Consider the following 21,025-nt stretch of genomic DNA (forward strand, 5'->3'; position numbering starts at 1 on the left):
TATCAAAGGACCTTCTATGCTGCGGCCCTCTGAGCTCTAGGTCTGATATCGTCGATTTCCAAGTTAACATGGAACTTTGAAACCTGACAAGAAGTTAACGGGCTTGCGCTGGAGCGGCAGACATGAGAAACTCAGTATCGCATGTTTGCGGCTCCAGCGCGAGCCTGACCCCGGGAATACGAGTAATGCTCACTTACGCGTATGCACGGTATAGACTGTGGCACATGTAGTGAGTAAAGTACCCAGTCATAACCTATTTATGCTATCATCACCGTCCGGTCAGCTCTAGATCTGCCCTACTGCTGATATCGAGTTTCGCCTGAATGGAACACGGAACTTTGAAGCCTGACGGGAAGTCAATAGGCTTGCGCTGGAGCGGCAAACATGAGAAACTCAGTGTCGCATGTTTGCCGCTCCAGCGCGAGCCTAACACCGGGAATACGAGTAATGCTCACCTACCCGTACGTACGGTGTAGACTGTGGCACATGTAGTGAGTGATCGGTTGGATGATGACAACACACGACGCTTACCTCCGAAAACAGTACTAGGCATCACTGAAATTCACTCAGCCTGATATGAGTCGAGTTATATTACCCTTTCAGCTAATTTTGTTTGGCCATGATATACCCTGACATACCGGTGTATTGGATTATCAAGTGCACGTGAGAATATCGTTTTTGGACCATATTCTCCATCCATGCAGCGCTTGATATGCCAATATAATGGTATATCGGGCGACAGACGAATGCCAGGATTTTTGCAACTCTCGGTCTCATCGGAACCCATTGGACATGCCATTATATCCCACTGGCAACAGCTTATCAAGTTCCGAGTGCTCTACATTGCACATTTAAGACACAAATCAAACTATTGGTTTTCGGTCTGTTTTCTCTTTTATTTTCTTTGTGATGACTCAACCATTACCACCTCATGTCAGATTTCTCGCTTTTAGTACTGGTGTTCCATCAAGGACACGGAAGCGGTCGAGCATCTGGCCTCACCGCATTGCCAGTCTGTGCATGTCCTGTCAATTCCCCGCAAGAGACCACTGACTCGCTGTTTGATTATGCATACTGCGATATAGCCGCTCTTCAGCCTCTTTTCCCTTCCGAGTTGATGTTCAAGTTCTCTACCATGGTAAAGGTTCGTTATTTTAGTCATTTGTCTTGATGTTCCGAGTCGAACTACTAGACACTAGTTTGGCAGGCAAGTTCGGTCTCATGTTCAAGTATGTAAGTACTCGAGAACCGAATTCCCCTTCAAGCAAAGCAAAGCGGTTCGGTTCTCCGTTCGTTTTTGTTGTCCGCTATTGACACCGAAGCTCGCAGCCCTGCAACCCTGCTCCATTCCTAACTTTAATAATGCAATTCTTCCTATTCTGAAACAGTTCGGTTCCCGGATCTGAAAGTAAACGAGGTACGTGTCGGCAGAGCAAGTCAAGACCTCAATCACCGCTCACCAAGTATATTTTCTAGTCATTTATAAGAAATAGTTCGTTACTCGTTATCAGACTCTATCGGACCTTCTTTGCGCCCCGGCGATGCTCTGTACCCACACAATCGCCTGCTTTACCTTTACTCACTCATTAATACTACTTTCTCGACAAGTCCTGCTCCAGAAAATCCCCTCCTGGTCCGCATTTCCCTCGGATTTGTAAAGTTCGTCTGTCTAGGAAACTTGGTTATGGCTAGGAACAACCCCACAGGAAACTCGGGGCGCTCAACGGTAGAAATTCGATTGGATGGCCAGCCCTTGATCCCATGGCTAACTCCCATTGCCGAACTGCATCCTATCATTGGACTTGATCATCTACTGCTGTGCTCGATGTTCTAGTATTGCTCTCGATGCTCTACTACCGCTCTCAATGCTCTACTACCATGCTCTGCTACTGCGCTCGATGCTCTGCTGGCGCACGAGTCTATGCCCTGCAAATCCTGCATACGAAATCAGTAGTACCAAATAACACCTGCATCTTGCTCGTGTTGAACTTCAAGATGCTCGCAGTACTTTTCATGGCCAACCATTTGTTACTGTCGCATTGCAAATGAGCTACCGGGATAGAGGCTAGTGCCAAGATACCATTGAGCTATGGGATACATGTGTAGAGTACCATACATCAGCAAAACACTAAATTTAGCACAGCTACCGTGGCAGCTTACAGCATCTTACAGCACCTTACAGCAGTTGCAGGCACCTGTAGTGATGTGTAGCGACCACGTGCAGTGCACAATGACATAACTGTACATAAAGTAGACTTCTGCAGCGCGACATAGCACCACACAGCGCGCTACAGCGAACGACCCGAGTAGTACTAGTAGTACCAGCTCTTCAAGTTAACTTGAGTTTGAACGACTTGAAAGAACGACTTGAAACAAACATTGATTCATTAAAAGTATGTACTGCGACTGCTAATACAGTAGATCCGGGATATCAAGTCAAACAGTATAGTACTAGTAGTACTGCCAGTATACTATATGTCGTGCCAGAAGAGTATCTACTAGTTTGAATAACAGGTCAAGGAATCGGGCGCTACCTCAGAAGATTCTCGAGTGTTTGACTCAGCTCTGGGTCGCGCTCGCAGATCCTGTATCTATTTCATAGAAAATACGTCAATAGGAGCGGTCGAACAAATTTAACAGAATACAATTACCTGCCAGTGGCCCGGGCAGTGGCAGAGCCAAGTCTACTTCCGGGCTGAGCGTATCACCATCAACCTGACTAGTAGATTTGCGACGACGTTTTCGAGGCTTACTACTAGTAAAGTCCTCGAGCAATGTGATGCCGATTTTGTGGACCGAATGACGTACATAACCAATGTCGATATGAGCGTCCTCCAACTTCCTCCCAGCTTCTGTAGCCTCGAACTGGTAGAGGAGCCCAAGTGCTCTATTCTGCTGGACAACACAATCTGCGAGTGTCTTCTCCGCAAAGCAAACATCTCGCTGTGCACGGGTCGCGTTCAAAACGAGCTGGGCCTTGTGTTCCTCGCTAGACCGGGCCTGGGTGTCGATGGTGTGAGTAGATTCCTGGGCAATATTGTCATTTAGTACTAGATAGCGTGTATGGATGCTGTTGAACTTACATTGTCGCTGTCTTCGCAGTTTGAGTCTGACTCTGTTTTTACCGAGAATACAGGTGATGGAACTTTGTTCAAGTTCAACCCGAGAGTAGAACGCGCAACATTCGGCGTGGTCAAGTGGCGCAATAATGCAGGGGATCGGTTTCGTAGAGCGCCAATGGCCCTAGGCATTCCAATGTGCTTCAAGTTAGAATGCAAAACGCCTTGCATAGCAGTAGGTACTAGTACAGTAGACATATGTTGAGCCTCAGAGATGGACGACTTGGATGGAGTGCGATGAATGGATGATGTGTTGTTTACGACTGGTCCTTCTGTGCTTGAGCTGGAGACCGCAGAAAAAGGTCCTATTGGTTTTGGTGGTACTGGCGCACGCGTTCCGGCGTGAATTGCTTGTGTTATTAGATGGGTCTGGGGCTCATGTGAGCGTTTTCGATCAGGTGAAATCCCTGTAAGAGACGTGTCTGTTGCAGGTTGGGCACCGGAGGCCATTGAAGTTATGCTGTTAGTAGTTCAATTTTCCCGGGTCACGCCGAGAGTGAGTGGTTAAACGTGATGTGACAAATTGTACGCGAATCTCATAGTACCTACATAGGCTAACTAGCGCACAGTACAGTGAGAAATATCCATAGTAGTAGTAGGCTCTGAAAGTACAAAAGAAATGCAACAAACTAGTAGTAGTAGACCAGCAAATTCAAAGACTCGGAGTGCTGGTGCGATAGACTCGGAACAAGCGAAGATTTGAAGTACTACCGATTGTAAATCGTCAGTGTTAAGAGGAAGTTGAGTCAAACAACGGACACTTACCATTGACGATCGACACGGCAAGAGCCCACTACTGACGACCCTTCCCCTTCCCCTTCCCCTTCCCCTTCCCCTTGCCACCCCCACTCCCACTCCCATTCACCTGTGCCTTTGCCTCCTTCTGCTGTTTCCCCCTAGTAGACCCTTCACCTTCTGGCTGAACCTTCAACTTCTTTGCTGAGCGCTCAGGCTGCACGTCGAGCAATAACCCAGTAGATGAAGAGGCCGGCGTCGTGGCGGACGAGGGGCGAGTTGTGGGATCAGATGAGGAAGAAGTTGTCGTAATGGTCGAAGGATCGGTTGGTCCGGTACTGGTAGACTCGGAGCTTGAGGGTTGTTGAATGACAACGTGCATTGTCTTGCGTTTGTCGTATTTGTGGTGGCGCCAGTCCAAGTAGCGGCAATATGCTGTAAGGTAGATCGCGGAGGAGATAGAGTTGAGGGCTGCCCCCCAAACGGGCTCAAATACGGGATGGGAATCACGCGCACTCTGAACTGCACTCTCCTCAAGACCCATACCCTCCATCAATGATACAATGTAACCCTTCAAGCTCTCTGCGGCGTTATCCAACATGCGTTCAACATCACCCATCTGCAACACGGGGTAAAGGGTCTGTGGGGGGCGAGTTGAGGCCAAAAATTAGTAGATACTAATAAGGTGAACACATAGCACGTACCCCCTCTGCGAATGTAGAAGCATCCTTGTTGTTGAAATCAAAGTGACCGTCCGTGCCACGTTTGTATATGCTGTAGCGGACCTCGCTGATATCAATCCAGGTGTGAGACTTGATCTCCACCGGTCCAAACCTCAAGCTCTTCTTGATGCGGGATGGGATGAAGTCTTCGTAATCTAACGCGGGAGCTGAGCGAAGTTGTTGAATAGTGGTGTCCCCTTCTTTTGGTTGTTGCCATTTAATTCGCTCTTTGAAGGATATGATGAAAGCGTAATCAATGTCTTGATGGCCGTCGCATGTGTTGCTTAGCTTCCGCACCATGCAGTTGGTATCTGAGGAAAGCCCGCATTCTCCAACCCATTTGGACACCGGCTTCGCTACCACCATCTCATCTGACTCTATATCCTCCGGGGGTTGTGCTGTGACGGTAAGGTGTAGATCTGGTATATTCGTCGAATCCTTGTTTTGGATGCGATGATTGAGGTGTACAGTGGTGTCGATCAGGAGCTTGTCGTAAGGGATGGCTTCCGTGAACTTGTTCACGGCCTTCGCAAGGTGCGCAGCTGGTTGTTCATGGACGGGAAGGGGGGGCATGATGTAAATATCTTGAGTATCCGCGAAGTAGACGAATCTGTAGTAAGAAATGAGACGTGGTCAGTATACGCGTACGACTCAGCTACTACTCTACTGTTTACTTTGCTCTGACTTCAAAATCTCGCTCTTCCGACGTAAATGCTACCACAACCGCGTACTCTGTAGGCGTGATATCGGCGATGACCTCAGATAATGGTAAATATTGATCTACGATACTTAACGTGTAGATCGGCCTACAATTGTATGAGGTTGAGGATGTTGGAGTGCTTCAAGGACAATGGCGCAATGGTCTTCAAGTTTGTGTTGATGAATGGTCAGGAAGAAGATTTGAATGTGTAATAAGCGATCTGAGAAATACTAACCTAAGCTTAAAGAATCGGGATTATCCAAGTCTGTAAATTGAACCTCGAGTGTTGTCTTTATTGCTGTCTTGAGGTCTTCAAGAATTTGCTTGTCTTGAAGTTCTGTTTCCGTTGGAACATGATTATACAAGGAACAGGAGATTTTCTCGAGTTGTACACATTGAGGAGGGAGGATCAAATTCATTGAGGGTGATCTTGGAAGCCAAGACTTTGAACTCTGTGAGAGCTTAGAATAAAGAGCTGGAAGAGCCATGCCAGTGAGATTGCTGGTGACAGGCATTGAGAGAGGTAGTATGATGCTGACAACCAGTGAGGGTTGGCCTGTCAATCATCTCCATTGATGACTGGAGTTTATTAGTCAGCTGAGAGGCACGTGTCTAAGGTAGCGCTATATAGCGCTATACAGAGCTATACAGCAGGTCCTTGTACAGTCTAGGATTGTGCAGTGTCTTACAGTGACACATAGTATCATACATCGAGCACAGAGTGCTTCAATCATTAATATCAACTATCATCTTCAACCTAGTACTTTTCCATACAATTGAATCATAATGCAAAAGACTACACTAGTTTGAGATAGCATAGTAGAAGTCTTTGTCAATGTACTTATTTAGGAAGAATGTCTGAGCAAAGTGAGCACTATTTTGTGCTGTTAAACGAGAATCAGCAACACGACCAAAGCGGGGGATAATTTGAGCAAAAGAACGAAGTTGATCTAGTGGGAGGATATCACCGAAGGGAGTCCCTGCTGATCGCATTGCACGTTTTAAAACATGCATCTGTGTTGTGCATTCCAGCAAGCTTCCATGACGCTGAGGCATAACATCTAGGCGCTGAACATAAGTAAGAAAACGCGTGGCCCAAGGGGCACTACCAGGTTTTCCTCGTGGAGGAAGCGGTTGCATGATAAGGTGCACCTCAACAACATCATGGCCTGCAAGTTGCTCGGATGTCAAACTCGGACACAAGTATACAAATGGACATCTGAGAAACATACCTTTAAGCCCACTAGTAGGCCATTGTTCACGTCCGGTGTCATCAACAGTGAAAATAGCAGCGTCATAACGCCCATACTTCCAAGTTGCGCTCGGAGGATGCGCGTTGACTGTGAGAGCAGGAGGAGTGATTGATGGGCTGTGGTACGATGCCTGCTGCACGCGTACTTTAAACCAGACCATAAGGTCATTAAAAGGAAGAGGTGCATCAGGCAATGCTCGGCGTTGTCCCCTCAGCGAGTGGACGTTCTGAGCCATACCCTCTCGTTGAATATAGTCAGCGAGTGCTCCCCGCAAGTCGGGTAGAGAGAATTTTTCAGCGACGACATCGACTGGTATGCGTCGTATTGAAAAATCGAAATTCAGGTGGATTGCTGCTGCACCGACCACGAATGTGCGGAGAGGTCTGGCTACTTCGATATCTGAAGAGAGTTGCTCTGCCTTCTTGAAGAAATCGGTCACTACACGCTTCGGCCCCCAGAGATCATCCAAACCTGTCTGCAAGTTTGATTTGTCAGCGTGTGGATCTTCGTCGTGCGACTCGTCATGATGTTCCGAACTGGCATCCGTCGTTCGAGAAGTAGAAGCTTGTGACTGTGATTGTGTATGAGCGATTATTGATGTTGCAATCTGGAAGTTTCGACATTTCTCTCGGCGATCAAGAAACCAGCATATTTGAGCATCATAGTTGATGTTGTTGGAGGAATCTGCGGGATCCTTGATTAGGGTGATGTGAGCGTGCTCTGTGGTGTCGGCAGACCACTGCAAGAGAGAGCCGACTTGACGTATGCTGGGCTCGACACTCTGCATCAACTCCAATTTGGGTATATGCCAGTTGTCGAGGACCTGTTTGCTCTTCGCACCTCGACGTGCACCGCAAGCAATGATTTCTTGCTTGTGTTCGTGAAATTCCTTGAGGGCACCGAGAATCTTTTGACAATGCGCTTCGTCGATCGTTGTCGCTTGCGATATGTAGCGAAAGTCCATCAGCGCGCGAACAGCTATCACAACACTACGGGGGGCTGCGTCGGCAATGAGAGCAACAATATAGCGTTGCATATCACGTTGGGCTCTTCCAGTGACTTGTTTAAGCTTGGAAATGCCATCCTTGAAGTGTCGGAACGTCGTGAGTGGTTGCAAAACGGAGAAGCGAAAGTCTAGTTCCTGTTCGCCAACAGCTGCGAGACACCACTTAACATTGTGATCATAGAACTCACGGTGCCAGTGATGCAGGGGTTCGGGAGTGAAAAATACATGCGGATCTGCAAGTGACCAATCACGCCAGAATGGCTGGGCTACACCACTCAGGCGGAATGGAGCGCATGCATCAAAGTAACCTTCGACGTCGAGGGGGTCACAACTAATGCTCAAAAGCTGGTCGAGAGTCATTTTAGCTGTTCGAGGGGAGTGCTGGAAGGCGTCTCCGAAGTTTTCATACATAGCCATAGTGATCGGTGAGGTCTTTCCTCGGACACATGCGAGCATGCATGCCTCGGGTGTATCGACAATGTACGAAGCTAAGGGAGTGAAACAGTATCTGAGGTTCCCAAGTGGGTCCGACATCATCCGGCCGATGCGTGCAGCTTGCTTGAGCAGCTCTAGCACGATATCTAGACACTGGTGGACTAAGCGGGCTTCAAGAACACTCTGCATCCGTTTCACTGGATGCAGAAATTCAGCAATTGGAAGCAGCGCTGTTAGGAGGAAAGCATGTGAGGATGCCTTGTTTCGAGTTGCCATCTTGATATTGGCAAGGCTGATCAGGAGCGGGTGAGCGACACGTCCACCAGTCATGTTGGTGATGTTGGTCTTATCAGAGGACAGTATGACACCTAACAATGTCGCACCATCTGGAAGTTGTGACTACGATGAGATGTGAGAGTTAGCAAGTTGGAGACCATTGATAGTCAGGTATGTATTACCTGCATCGACCATGCTGTGTCACCCGTCAGCCATTCATTGTAAATTCGTGATGTGCGTTCCACTGTGTGATATACACGTTGCGGCGTGACATCTATTTCTTTAGCAAACAACGGGTGGCTAAAAAGCGATTTGATGCAATCCAATGGATCGCGCCAGTAAAAATATAACGGCTGTTTTGTTGGGTGAGTGGTTGAGACTATGCGGTACTGCCACTTCGGAACAGGAGGTAGCAGCTCAGCACGACCACGCAACTCCTTGGCTGTACGAAAGGAGAGAGACAATGCTTTAATCTGCGAAGAAATCAGCACTTGTGACAGTAACATGCCAGCTGACTCAAGCCGTACTAGTTCGAGCTCCAGGAACTCATCTATGGCGGCCATACTTAATGACGAGCACAGGAGAAAGCTGCCGAGCTCCCAGTCCTGACGGGACGCGAATGGATAGTAAAGGTTGTCCTTGCGATATGCTGAATAGGGATCCATATTAAACCTGTCCCAAAAGGTCTGGCCGCGCCGATACACTTTCGCAGCGTTCCTGAAGCGCTCGACGTAAGGCTTCTCCGAAGCTTGGCTGCCCAAAGGCTCTTCAACCGACCCTGGCAGGTCACTCTCCAAGCCCACCACGCCTCCCTCGTCACCGTAGAAATAGCCCGAGTCATTCATATCCTGAACATACACCATTTCCTCACTATCAACTTGAACTTGAAAAGGGCTTGGTGTTCTGGAATGACGAGGGTTGGATGACGACTCAGATGGGCCGAGAGTTGCGTGCTGGTCCGCCAACTGTGAGTCTCGCAAGATTTGCGCTGCATCCTCAAGCTGATCAATCCATCGTAGACAGGATGTAAGGGGCTGGCTCAGGTGTCGTGAAACAGCCCAAGCGCTCTGAAACTCTTTCAAACAGTTAGGGCAGTTAGCTGTCATTGAGATTGAGCAGGGAGTCGGGACGGAGGTACTAGTATGTGCTGGACTTTGCTACTGTACTAATACGTAACGTGCCGGTACGATTCGGATTCGGTAGTACTACCACTTAGTAATTAAGCACCATGCTGGTACCTACCCATGGATGCTGTAACTATTATTTAACCTGATTTTGAAGGTTCACCTTCTCCATCACTCGCCTACTAGTCGTGTGCTTACCATGGGCCGACAGAGGGGGCAACAAGTCGGAGTCCCGTCGCTTCAAGTCGTTGAATCAGACATCGACAATGAACCAGTGACGTCGGTCCAACCTCCCCGTCGTCGTTCCAACCGACCTGGCGCTGGTGCTGGAGGAAGGAATTCTCAGCTAGAGAAGATAGGAAATGCTCTTCAGACTCCGGCCAGAGCACCTGGAAAATCGAAGGTTCAGAACGTCGTTGTCCCGTTTGATGAACCTGAAAATGCGATGGCTCCGGTGGCAAAGAAGAAGAGGGGAGGAAAAGCTCCTCGGCAGCTTGAGACTCGGAGAAACTTAAGTGCAATAGTAAGTACCTGCTTGGTTGATGTTCATTCCTGAAACCGCATCATCACGGCGGTACTAATGTTTGGTATTTAGCAGGAGGCATCCGAGTCAGACCCTAGTGCTGCAGGTCCCACACCTGCTCTACACGTCGCGGATACGGGAAGGTTTGGTTTGCAGGGTCATCCAGTTCCCTCAACATATGTTGGTTCCAAACCACTCCAGTCCCACCAAACGGATCCTCAACCTGATTTAACGATATCTCCTGCCCGGCCCTATGTCCATGATCATGGTACCTCTCAAGGTGCTTCTCGCAGCGTCTCTCGTGGTATTTCTCGTGGTGCTTCTCATCGTGGTGCTTCTCGGCGTGGTGCTTCTCGCGGTGCTTCTCGAAGCGTCTCTCACGGCGCCTCTTATGGCGCTCCTCATGACCATCAGGCTGATGAAAGTAGAATTCCAGCTGTCCAGCATCCTGCTGGTGCTCGTATTGTTCCTCGTAGTGTTTCTCATTCTGTCGTCAACCAACGCTCGGGCTCATCTATTCCTATTCTCAACACTGCTGTTCAGCGGGAGCCATCAGCGACCATGACACCCCACCATACCGTTGCTCGCACTCCTCCTGCTTTCGGTTCCTCCGTCAGTCAAAATATGTCCGTCGTTGAAACTGAAGAAGGTCATGAAGAGGCGGATGTTGAAGAGGATGAAGATGACGTTGAAGAGGACATTGAAGAGGACATTGAGGAGGGTGGAGATTTTGCAGAAGATGATGGCGTTGATAACGAGCTTGAGGGTGGAGATTTTGCGCAAGACGATGATGCCGATGAGATTATGGAGCACGAGGAGGATTTTTACGGGAGTGACACCGTCATGCACCCCCCACATCACGGTGATCAAACCTATCGTGGCAGCAAGCAAGCAAGACACCCTACACAAGCACCTGATCATAGCGTGTATTCACAGGATGAGGATGAGGATGGCGCGGGAGTGGCTGGCACGGACCGTCATGATCAGAATAACCGCACCACTAGCAGGACGGCGCCAAAGCGATCGGGTCTACAGAGTACTAACAAACAAGTTCCGAGTCTTTTGAACGCTCCCATAGTCGTAAGTACTCACCCATACTATCGCCATGTATTGACACTGTTTTTCAGCCAAATATCGATTATGATATCCTCCAGGCTCACCACACGAAAAATCGTCGACCACGTTCTCCGTCCCCTACGTATTTGAGCAGTGCACGGAACCACCACCTGAAGACCAAGCGTGCTCGCACAAGAAACTCCCAGTCAAGCGATGACCGTGACTCTGACCAGCAGGACAACTTGGAGGATCTCAATGAGGTCGATATCGATAGTGGGAGGCGCCACCGCACCAAGAAAGCGAAGGGTGCTGCTACCAATCGTGATGCAACTAATGTTGGGTTCTACCCATCACTCTGGCAAAAACTCCTTGACCGCGCGAAGGCTAATTTCAGGCTCTATATCGCTACTTCAGTCCCATTCCCCGACAAAGAAGAATCCATTGGTGGTACCGGAGTCTGTGGTGAAGTGATCGCGGAAGCGATCGTACAGTGGCAAGAACAGAAATGCAAACTCGAGAAAGGTATTTTCTTTTCTCTAATTACAGTGTTACCGCCCACTGACACACATACAAAGGCTACTACCCTGAGTTCAAAACGGGGATGGCTACCGTGGTGAGTGCTCCGATTTTTACCAACATATATTTCCATTAACTAAGTCACACGGATCTAGGTCTTTAACGATGCCGCAACATTCCGCAGCAAGATCAAACAGATTGTACTTACTGTCGTTCCGATGGTATATGAACTCGCCCTCGGCATCAACGGGAATACAACTGATAGCGTCAAACTCAAGGCAACCGCTTTGCTGAAGAAAGCAATATATTTGCGTGGCGAGCCTGATTCTGAGGTACGTTGTTCGTTGTCCTTGATATTCGATTCTGAACATCAAGTAGGGTCGTGCATCTAACTTTGCAAACGACGCAGTTCGCATCGTTTGCCATAAGTCGTTTTATGACAATGGATCCAAATCGCTAAAGCATTTCGCCGAGTTTCAGAAGACCATCCCACCCGCAGCGCTCTTCCTCGTTGGGACTATTGTGAGTGCGCCTGTAGTATGCTTAAACTTGAAGTGCGTTCACTGATTCTGAGTTTATCCTACCAAGATTCGCAACGTCATCTTCATCTACAGTAAATATGGCCAGGTAAGTCGCACCAAGCAGACGCCTATCGAGGATTCAGAGACTTCATACGATCGCATTTCTACGCTGTTCAACCGCACGAACAAAGACGCGTATCACGGGCCGAAACTTCGTCAAATGCTCAAAGCTTGGGCATTGGAAGGCATGTAAGTTTCGGCATGATTTTTCACGGCAGTAGCAGTATATTGACCATCGAGTTAGGAATGTACATGGCGCCGGCCTTGGTGATGACGAAGGTGATGACAGCTCAGAGTGGGATGTTGATCTCGCGTAGTTTTACATACTACTACTTACTAGTCCTATCATTTTATTTTGAATTGAATTATCATTGGCTTTCGTATTAATGCGCTGCTAGCATGCAAGAACAAAAACTATACTAGCAGTACTGGTAGTGTAATAAGAGTGCTATGGAACACCATACACCACTGTATGACACTGCATAGCAGGTTTGTGCTATACAGCGTCATACAGCGCTACAGGATTGTGCAGCGCTGTGCCAGCTGTACCCGACTGCACAGCATGACACATCCGAAGCACACACTATGGCTCGGCTGCACATGGGGGGACCTTCCTGCGAACCCTGAGTCACTGTACGGCAATATGCAGTGCCACATACCCCATTTGGGTTTTGCTGATGTACTCGGAGTCCTGGTATATACATGTAATAATTATGTAGATCGGCTGACGGCCACAAATGCTATGTATTTAAAGCTATATATGATGAGCATGCATGTGGGGTAGACGCGAATTGGTTCCGCAGAATCAAACATTCCGTTATATATATTACCAATATTAGCTAGCATTAGCTAGATAATCACCTTCTGCATATTTCAGTTGCTGTTGCTTAACGTCTGACTCCCCGTTGTGCATTTATAAGGTAGTGTATTGGGCGAAAAGGATGTTAATCTCTTCACTTACAAGCCATACTTGGTAGTCCGACAAATATGTATGATCATTATTTAAATTGGTCAAGGAGGCTAGGTGTTTAAAGGTATATATGACATTATCTAACCGCTTGCCATATTTTACCAGATTGCGGGTATTATGACCATTATAAGGCAAATATAATGGTTTATAGCACATCTTGATTTTCAGTGATGAGATCATTGGCATCAATGCCGAACTGAAAAACAAAACAGTTCTTGCAGACTCGGACATACCTTCTAGTCGTGCATGCTGTGAGCAGTGCCTTGCTACGGTGCCCAATACATCCACGTACCCTCGCTGGGCAGTTTTTGATTGCGACATGCATTCCAATACTCCCAGCGAGGGTAATGAAGGACGGGACCGGCCCGGCTTACGCCGACACGGGCATACAGTAGATCAACTACCATCTGCACGTCACAGCGCAATCCCACTCGCTCATGCCCTGCAAGGAGCCTGTAGCACGCAGTAAGTCATAAAATTACGACATATGGCATTTACCTTTGATTGAAAAGCTACCTGGCAGAACACCGAGATCCTTGCCATCGTGCCCAGCTCCTCCACCTACCCCCGCTGGACAACATTGTGTTGCGACTGTGCACCATAATGTTTCCAGCGAAGATAATGAAGGACAGGACTGGGCTTGCGATGACATGCGCAAACAGTGGATCTAAATGCCGACCAGAAGCAGCAGTATTGGCAGAGGTAGCTTCCCTGCAAGGAGCCTATGGCATGCAGTAAGTCATAAAAGTACGACATATGGTATTTACCTTTGGAAAGCCACCTGGCAGAACATCGAGATCCTCGCCATCGTGCCCAGCTCCTCCACCTACCCTCGCTGGGAAGCGTCGTGTCGCGACGGCACGATACTCATCCTAGCGAAGATAATGAAGGACAGGACTGGGCTTGCGATGACACGCGCAAACAGTGGATCTAAATGCCGATCAGAAGCTGCAGTATTGCGCAGAGGTAGCTTCCCTGCAAGGAGCAGTAAGTCATAAAAGTACGACACATAGTATTTACCTTTGAAAAGCCACCTGGCAGAACATCAAGATCCTTGGCATCGTGCCCAGCTCCTCCACCTACCCTCGCTGGGATATTTGGTCGAGACATGTCTTCCAATTCTCCCAGCGAGGGTAATGAAGGACTGGACTGGGCTTGCGATGACACACGCAGACAGTGGGTCTAAATGTCGACCAGAAGCAGCAGTATTGCGCAGAGGTAGTTGCGCATGCTATACTTCTGTACCACTGCGCCCGATACAAATGGCAACGATAATAATGATGCCTGACAGGACCGCCATTGCGTTTATTTTCGAGCCAATTGCTGGGTCTGGAATGGGAAGAGAGGTATGAGGTGAGTGGGTTTGCAACTGATGTTTTTCGTGAGATGTTCGTGACCTTATATACCTTTGGCAGGTGTGGACATTGACCACACACGATTCACACCAACTGCGTGGGTGTATTGTTTTCTATTCATTGTTTGACTGCAAGCGTTTGTTACACATCGGTGTGAGACATTTACTAATAATGATGTGGCTAAACCACACTGCTGATGGCGCAAAATTCGCAGAGGTTTCATATCGACAATAGAGCATCATCCTTGTCCCAACGATTTCATGATAAGGGGCTTGGCGAAAATTGCAGTGTCTCAATTCTGCAAGACTTTGTCAAGGTGTCAACTTAGTCTCGGTCATCGATAGCAATAGATTAGAATTAATTTAATTTAAGACAATACTAGAACATTAGATACTGAATATCAAAACGCTGGCTTCAAAGTAAACGGCGAACGCGATGAACGGGACTGGCAGCACCAGATTGACAAGGGCAGATACGGGTCTCGGAGAGTCTTAAGCAAGGGTGTAGAAAAATAAAATAAAACTTGCGACGCACTAAACACCAATCCCTGCGCCCACCAAATAGTATGCGTGGCGTGTGCAGAAAAATGGCCGATTTGTGTAGACGAGAAGGCTGTCGTGCTAATAACCAGGTTGCCAGCCCAGTGAGCCGGGAGCATGGGGCTGAGTAACACTGAACTTGCATCACCACGAAGAATCAGCATCGTCAATCGTGAAGACAATAGTCTAGTAGTACACGTGTTAGTACGACATTGTCAATTCATATTCGATAGTCGTGCGCCACGAGAGGTGACATACGCACGTCGTTGCAACTCGGTGACTAATATGAGCGTCAAACGAGTGGACTCCGAGCTTGCTATTCTGAGTCACTTCGCGCGCCCAGATATCGTAACCAGCGGAACCCTTTTGTTTGTCGAGTTCCACAAGTAAACAAGAGCGGAAGGGAACAAAATCAAGTCCGGTCCTATCGATATGAAAGTAGCTGTAGAGAATTGGCGCTTCGGAGCTTTCGCATTGTAACGTTCAGGGCCAGGCCGAATATGGCAAATCATCGTGGCTGGCTTTCCGAAATTGTGAGTTGCGTCAGCCAATCAAAATAGTTTATCGTTCTCCCACTCCGCACCTGTAGTTCCTCTACAATTTAGAACACGATCGCAGGCACATGCAGCAATGCTCAGCCCTTCAAAAGACTAGTGTCCGGATGTCGTAATACCGGCAACACATTCGATGGTAGTTGCAGGTTCTTCAAATGGTCAAGCTTGAAGCTTGATGTTTACTACCTCCTGTAAGTCTGAGTCGTCAGTGTGCTGGTATACTGGCCCCATAATGTAGTGAACCAAATTAGGCTACGTTCGACCTGGTACTCAATCACTATTAGGGTTCATAATCATGAAACTTGGATGAAACACTTGTTATTTACTTACAAGGTGAGCACAATAACAAGGTGTCCATGCCATCTCCCGTTGGCAGGTGCACCGCAGTCGCACTTCAGACAACAATGTGGCTGCGTCATCTATCAAACTTACCTTGATGCAAGCAGCAACTTGACTCAACTGTGCCAAGAATTTTGTGGGGCGCAGCAAGAGAGGTCAAGTAACACACGAGCCATGTGTTTATTTGGGGCTATGATCAATAATTGACATGTAGCGCGATAGTATCAATGTAACCAATTGATGGTATGGTGGTTTTTAGTGCCGTCTTCCTTTGAATTCTGGACTGCGTGCGCAGGTTGAATATCATATGCTGTATTCTGATGGAACAACACCACGAGGCATGAAAGAAACACCGTGAGAACGGGATGGATATTTCGGCACGTTGCGGACCACGGTCTCGACACCCAAGTTCCTTGTGCCTCTGCACGTCTATTACACGATTGGAGTTCACGTCCATCTTCTGCGAGATACGCCTCATATCTGGTGATTCCCTCTTCACTCTGTCTCTTTCACCATTGACTCGACAGTCGCTCTACACCTCGTTCCATTGACATCACCTTTACCTCGAGCACAACACCTCCCTCTCGTCGAAGCCCCACATCCAGATGCTCACCGCAATGGTCCGCTCCTGTAACCTATGTCATTTTTCAGCCTCAAGCCACACTAATGTCAATAGCGATGTCCTGGGTCAAAGTATGGTCCCGTCACCTTCAAGGCTTCTCTACACTATGGACTTGTCAGCCTATTTATGCAGTGCCACCTATAATGGATATTCCTCTTCCGCAGGGTTCAGTTTTTTATCTCTCGGCGGTGAGTGAATCCGGTAGCGGTCACGGCTTCCTCAATACTTCGCTCGTCAATCATCGATACATCCTTCACCGAACGAGAATACAATTGGATGCATTTTCGCTTTATTCTTTCTTATTCCTCGTTGCAGGCAAGATCATCCTTCCCCCATGACACTATCGGCTCAATTGGACCAGTCGTATGTTATCATTCGTCTTTTCTTTGCGCGCCGTTTTCAGCGATATAAACATTTTTTTGCCTCTGTCATTACCTCACAAAATATACTCAATTCTACATTTTGGCTTTGCGTGCTAACTGAGTAGTACGATGCAAGTCCAGGAGCAGCAATCACTCTGAGACTCACATGTCCCTTTCAATGTTGGCAGACCACTTTCGCCGCGAATTGTTCATGCCATTCTCTACTTTAGCACAGATTCTTCTGCTAATCCTGGTCGGTGATCTCCCTTCCTAGCGCTCATGCAATCATACCAGCGTCTATCTTGCCGAACATCATGGAAATACACGTGCAGCGTGACCTGAATCCTAGGCCTCATCTCCCACTCAGCCGAACTCTATCTGCAGTCCCCATATCATCACCCCCATCTTCCCTTCCCATTCATCCCGTCCACCACTCTACCCATCCGCGATCCTCATCATTTTGCTCCATCGCAACATTATGCGTGGCAGCTCAGAAAGCCGATATATCAGACTTGAAGGCGAGTCTCTCCATATTATCTTCGTATCCGTTTCATGATCCTCACACTCTATCTACAGTCATCAGCGGAAAGAATCTTCGAGTCCCGTCCGAGCGCATTCCCGCTGGCATCTACATATCGATCAATGTCGACTCGAGGAGACGCTGGAAATCGGCCATCAGTGTCGTATCATCTGATGATTCTCTAGCGTGGGGGGATGCTGTAACTCTGTAACGTCCATGGTGATCTTCTGACGTGATGCGAGAACTGATTATTGGTGTATAGATCATCAAATGACTCGCCTGCATTGTCAATAGAGATCAGGGCGTCCTATGAGCTTGGTCGAATGCTAGGCGGTGGAGAGGTCATCGGGGAACTTCAAATGTCGTGGGATGAGCTACTCAATCATGGAGATCACCCATTTGGTGAGTGATTTGCTTCTCATCCATGCACATATGCTAACATCTCGTAGATCTATCTTTCTCAGCCGTGCGCGGTGTCCAACCTTCCATCACACTGAAGGTTGCTGTTGTACATGCTTCGGACGATCGCAATGGCGCACAGTTTGATGTAAGTGACCCCGGACTCTGTCCTGTTTGCTTTGCTGACGGAGCGCCAACTATAGTCCCTCGTAAACTGCGAGATTGCTCGAGACGCAGATGCTGGACACGCACAATTTGCCTCATACATGAAAAGCAAAAATGTCTCTCACTTGAACGATGCTATGGAGCATTTTCAGTTGGTTCTGAACCAGTGTCCGGTCGGCCATCCAGACCGCGCAACGGCTCTCACCAGCCTCGCGTGGGTTCGCCTTCGAGGCTACATCCGAAATGATGTTCAAGACATTGATACTACCACTTCCCTCTTCCGCGACGCCCTTGCATTGCGTCCGCAGCACCATCCCGATCATCTATTATCCCTATATAATCTCACCCAAGCGCTGACTTGGCGCCACTCCAGGAAAAGTACTGATGTCGACATCTGCGAAGCCGCCCAACTTTATCATGAACTACTACCTCTCTGTCCAGAGGGCACATACCTTGGTAGCATCGCGGCAGGGAAAAATGGTGTTGATTATACGATCGGCCGATGCAACAAACTTCCAAAAGACGCATCAGATGAAGGCATCCACCTTCGAAGAATTGTGCTCGAGCTCTGTCCTCTGGGCCATCGACTTCGTCCCAGAACCCTCCACGAGCTTGCACAAGCAGTTGAAGCACGCTTTTATCAGCACGGCAGCATCGATGATATTGACACGAGCATACAGCTTCGTCGTGAAGCCGTGTCTCTGTGTCTCGAGGGACATGCTGGCCGTGATACCTACCTGAACGACTTGGCCTGTTCACTTGTATCCCGCTTTAAGCACCAAGGCAATCATAATGACCTCGATGAGGCCATATTTTTGCAGGAAGAAGCGCTGCACCTGCACCCTGTTGGGCACGAATCTCGTGATTGCTCACTGGACAACCTAGGGGTCGCCCTCGTCTACCGTTTCAACGCACGCGGTGATATCGAAGACATGACCCGAGCTATCAGCCACTATCGCGAGTCCCTGACGTTGTGCCCACATGGGCATCCACGTCGTGACGCCACGCTTAACAACCTTGCCCACGCGCTCAAAAACAGATATGACAAATCGCAAGTCAGCGAGGATCTCAATGAGGCCATTGATCTGTATCGAGAATCTCTTGTGTTAACAGGGCTTGACCATCCAGGGCGCCATGTTACTCTTTTCAATTTGAGCTCGGCGCTCTGCTCTCGTTTCACGGAAACTCAGAAGAATGAAGATATTGAGGAGGCCATTGCTCTTTGCCAAGAATCATTGGCGGCTCTGTCTTCACTGCACCCGGACAGGTATTGCAGCTACATGTGGCTGCAGGAGGCCTATTTGTCTCGTTACCGGATTCTGCAGGATCCTGCTGATTTGTTGCTTGCAGTGGAGAACTTCAGACTGGCGTCAAGGCACCCTACTGTAGGATTTCTGCGACGCATCGTGGAAGCTATTGAGTGGGCTTGCCAAGCAGAAGTCTATCAACATGAATCTGCCCTAGAAGCATACCAAGTGTGCTTTGAGCTTTTCGACAGCCATGTGATGACACGATCGTCGATCATCTCACGGCGTGAAGCTGCAACCGCTGTTCGTGGTGCACAATCATTTCCTGTAGATGCAGCCTCGTGCGCCATACGTCGCGACAATCTGCGACGCGCAGTTGAACTTGTAGAGCAGGGTCGTGGCCAGCAGTGGTCGCTGGCCTCTCGACTCAGGACTCCAGTTGAAGATCTTGAGTCAGCAAATCCGAAACTGGCGCGTAAATATGTGGAGCTGAGAAAACTCGTTTCCAATGCTGCACAGAGTTCTGCAATCATCACCGATAGAGCCGCTGCTGATCAGGCAACAATAGAATACAGGGGACTTACAAGGCAATGGGAAGCAGCGGTTGCTGAGATACGTGATGTTCCGACGTTCTCGCGGTTCCTGCTCCCACCTTTGTACGCAGACCTGCAAGCAGCAGCGCGCCAGGGTCCGGTCATCATCCTCATTGCGAGTCAATACTCGTGCAGCGCCGTCATCGTCCCGACGTCAGGAGATCCCCATCATGTTCCCTTGTCGTCTGTCACTCTCGCTGAGCTGACCAATCTGAAGGATCGCTTCGCCAGGGCAATACGACACGCATCTACCCTGGGCCCAAAAGTGCCGCGAAACGATCTTATAGTTCTCCTGCGGACAGTGTGGGGCGAGATCATGTTGCCCATCGTCAACGTCCTCCGGCATGATCTGAAACTAAAATACTACTCTCGAATCTGGCTATGTCCAACTGCAGCTTTCACGTCTATTCCTCTCCATGCAGCTCACCCGTTTCAAACAAAGCCAGATCGTTCTGGGAAGGAGCCATGCCTGGAGGATCTCTACATCTGCTCTTACACGCCGACACTTTCGGCCCTGGTCAGATCTAGACAGTTGATGAAGAAGCGCGTGCCTCCGTCCTTTGTGGCGATCGGACAGGGTCAACCGGGTGCAGGGAAAGGCAAGGCGCTCTTGACCGTCGACAGCGAGCTCGAGCTTGTCCATAAGCTCGTCCCTGCGATGGCTAACCGCACCACTATTTCTGGCGACGAAGCCACACGAGCAGGTGCACTCGAAGCTTTGCAGCAAAACACCTGGGTGCACCTAGCTTGTCATGGAAAGCAGGACCCTGAGCAGCCTTACAATTCGCATTTCGTCATGAAAGACGAAGATCTGACGCTGCTCGATATCATGGAGAGAGATATTCCGCACGCCGAGTTCGCGTTCTTATCGGCGTGTCATACCGCTGTCGGAGATGAGGAGACACCCGACGAAGTGATTCACCTCGCAGCTGGTCTTCAGTTTTCGGGGTTCAAGAGCGTCATTGGGACGCTGTGGCAGGTCGACGACTCTGTCGCACAACATGTCGTCAAAGCCTTCTATGAGAATATGTTCAAAGATTTGAAGGATGGAGGTGCGATGGATTGTACGAAGGCAGCCTGGGCACTGAACCGTGCTACGCACGCTGTGAAGACGGAAGTGCCGCTGGAGCAGAGGATGGTTTTCGTTCATATTGGTGTGTAGTTCTACCTCGTATTGCTGTCGTTTGCTGCATGTTCACAAATTGTTCGTCTGCGATCTTCTTTGTTGTAAAAAACGAGCCCGATATATTCTTACACTCTAGCTATAGCCTATCTCGTTTTCGTATACTCTGTTGTATTTTTGTCGACTAGAAT

At 48.7% G+C, this 21,025-nt stretch overlaps 6 protein-coding genes across 6 annotated transcripts; 3 read left to right on the top strand and 3 right to left on the bottom strand.

Moving 5' to 3' along the window:
- Positions 1-2,559: 2,559 nt before the first annotated feature.
- On the bottom strand, positions 2,560-3,569 carry HD556DRAFT_1446141 (uncharacterized protein; the record flags this gene model as incomplete). Its single annotated transcript, XM_041307038.1, has 3 exons — positions 2,560-2,591; positions 2,652-3,027; positions 3,084-3,569. 3 exons carry the CDS (start codon positions 3,567-3,569, stop codon positions 2,560-2,562), a joined length of 894 nt encoding a protein of 297 aa, XP_041157380.1.
- A 670-nt stretch (positions 3,570-4,239) lies between these two features.
- Positions 4,240-5,336, bottom strand: HD556DRAFT_1198713 (uncharacterized protein; the record flags this gene model as incomplete). Its single annotated transcript, XM_041296334.1, has 3 exons — positions 4,240-4,494; positions 4,559-5,186; positions 5,251-5,336. Coding segments are annotated over 3 exons (969 nt in total), but the record flags the coding sequence as incomplete, so codon positions are not given.
- Positions 5,337-6,077: 741 nt separating this feature from the next.
- On the bottom strand, positions 6,078-9,352 carry HD556DRAFT_1446143 (uncharacterized protein; the record flags this gene model as incomplete). The annotated part of the gene is made up of 4 exons (XM_041307039.1): positions 6,078-6,445; positions 6,509-8,369; positions 8,429-8,719; positions 8,774-9,352. The coding sequence occupies 4 exons, from the start codon at positions 9,350-9,352 to the stop codon at positions 6,078-6,080; spliced, it is 3,099 nt and encodes a 1,032-aa protein (XP_041157382.1).
- Positions 9,353-9,569: 217 nt separating this feature from the next.
- HD556DRAFT_1310626 (uncharacterized protein) lies at positions 9,570-12,363 on the top strand (the record flags this gene model as incomplete). The annotated part of the gene is made up of 8 exons (XM_041300436.1): positions 9,570-9,893; positions 9,966-10,973; positions 11,021-11,471; positions 11,525-11,562; positions 11,621-11,797; positions 11,844-11,987; positions 12,054-12,235; positions 12,291-12,363. The coding sequence occupies 8 exons, from the start codon at positions 9,570-9,572 to the stop codon at positions 12,361-12,363; spliced, it is 2,397 nt and encodes a 798-aa protein (XP_041157383.1).
- Positions 12,364-16,220: 3,857 nt separating this feature from the next.
- On the top strand, positions 16,221-17,101 carry HD556DRAFT_1391708 (uncharacterized protein; the record flags this gene model as incomplete). Its single annotated transcript, XM_041303568.1, has 1 exon — positions 16,221-17,101. A coding segment is annotated over one exon (288 nt), but the record flags the coding sequence as incomplete, so codon positions are not given.
- An 80-nt stretch (positions 17,102-17,181) lies between these two features.
- On the top strand, positions 17,182-20,873 carry HD556DRAFT_1274178 (CHAT domain-containing protein; the record flags this gene model as incomplete). The annotated part of the gene is made up of 5 exons (XM_041299210.1): positions 17,182-17,305; positions 17,364-17,514; positions 17,570-17,709; positions 17,757-17,854; positions 17,910-20,873. Exons 1-5 carry the CDS (start codon positions 17,266-17,268, stop codon positions 20,871-20,873), a joined length of 3,393 nt encoding a protein of 1,130 aa, XP_041157385.1. The 5' UTR covers positions 17,182-17,265.
- Positions 20,874-21,025: the final 152 nt, after the last annotated feature.

The sequence above is a fragment of the Suillus plorans genome (genome assembly GCF_016647745.1).
Source record: "Suillus plorans strain S12 chromosome Unknown HD556scaffold_50, whole genome shotgun sequence".
Lineage (NCBI taxonomy): Eukaryota > Fungi > Basidiomycota > Agaricomycetes > Boletales > Suillaceae > Suillus > Suillus plorans.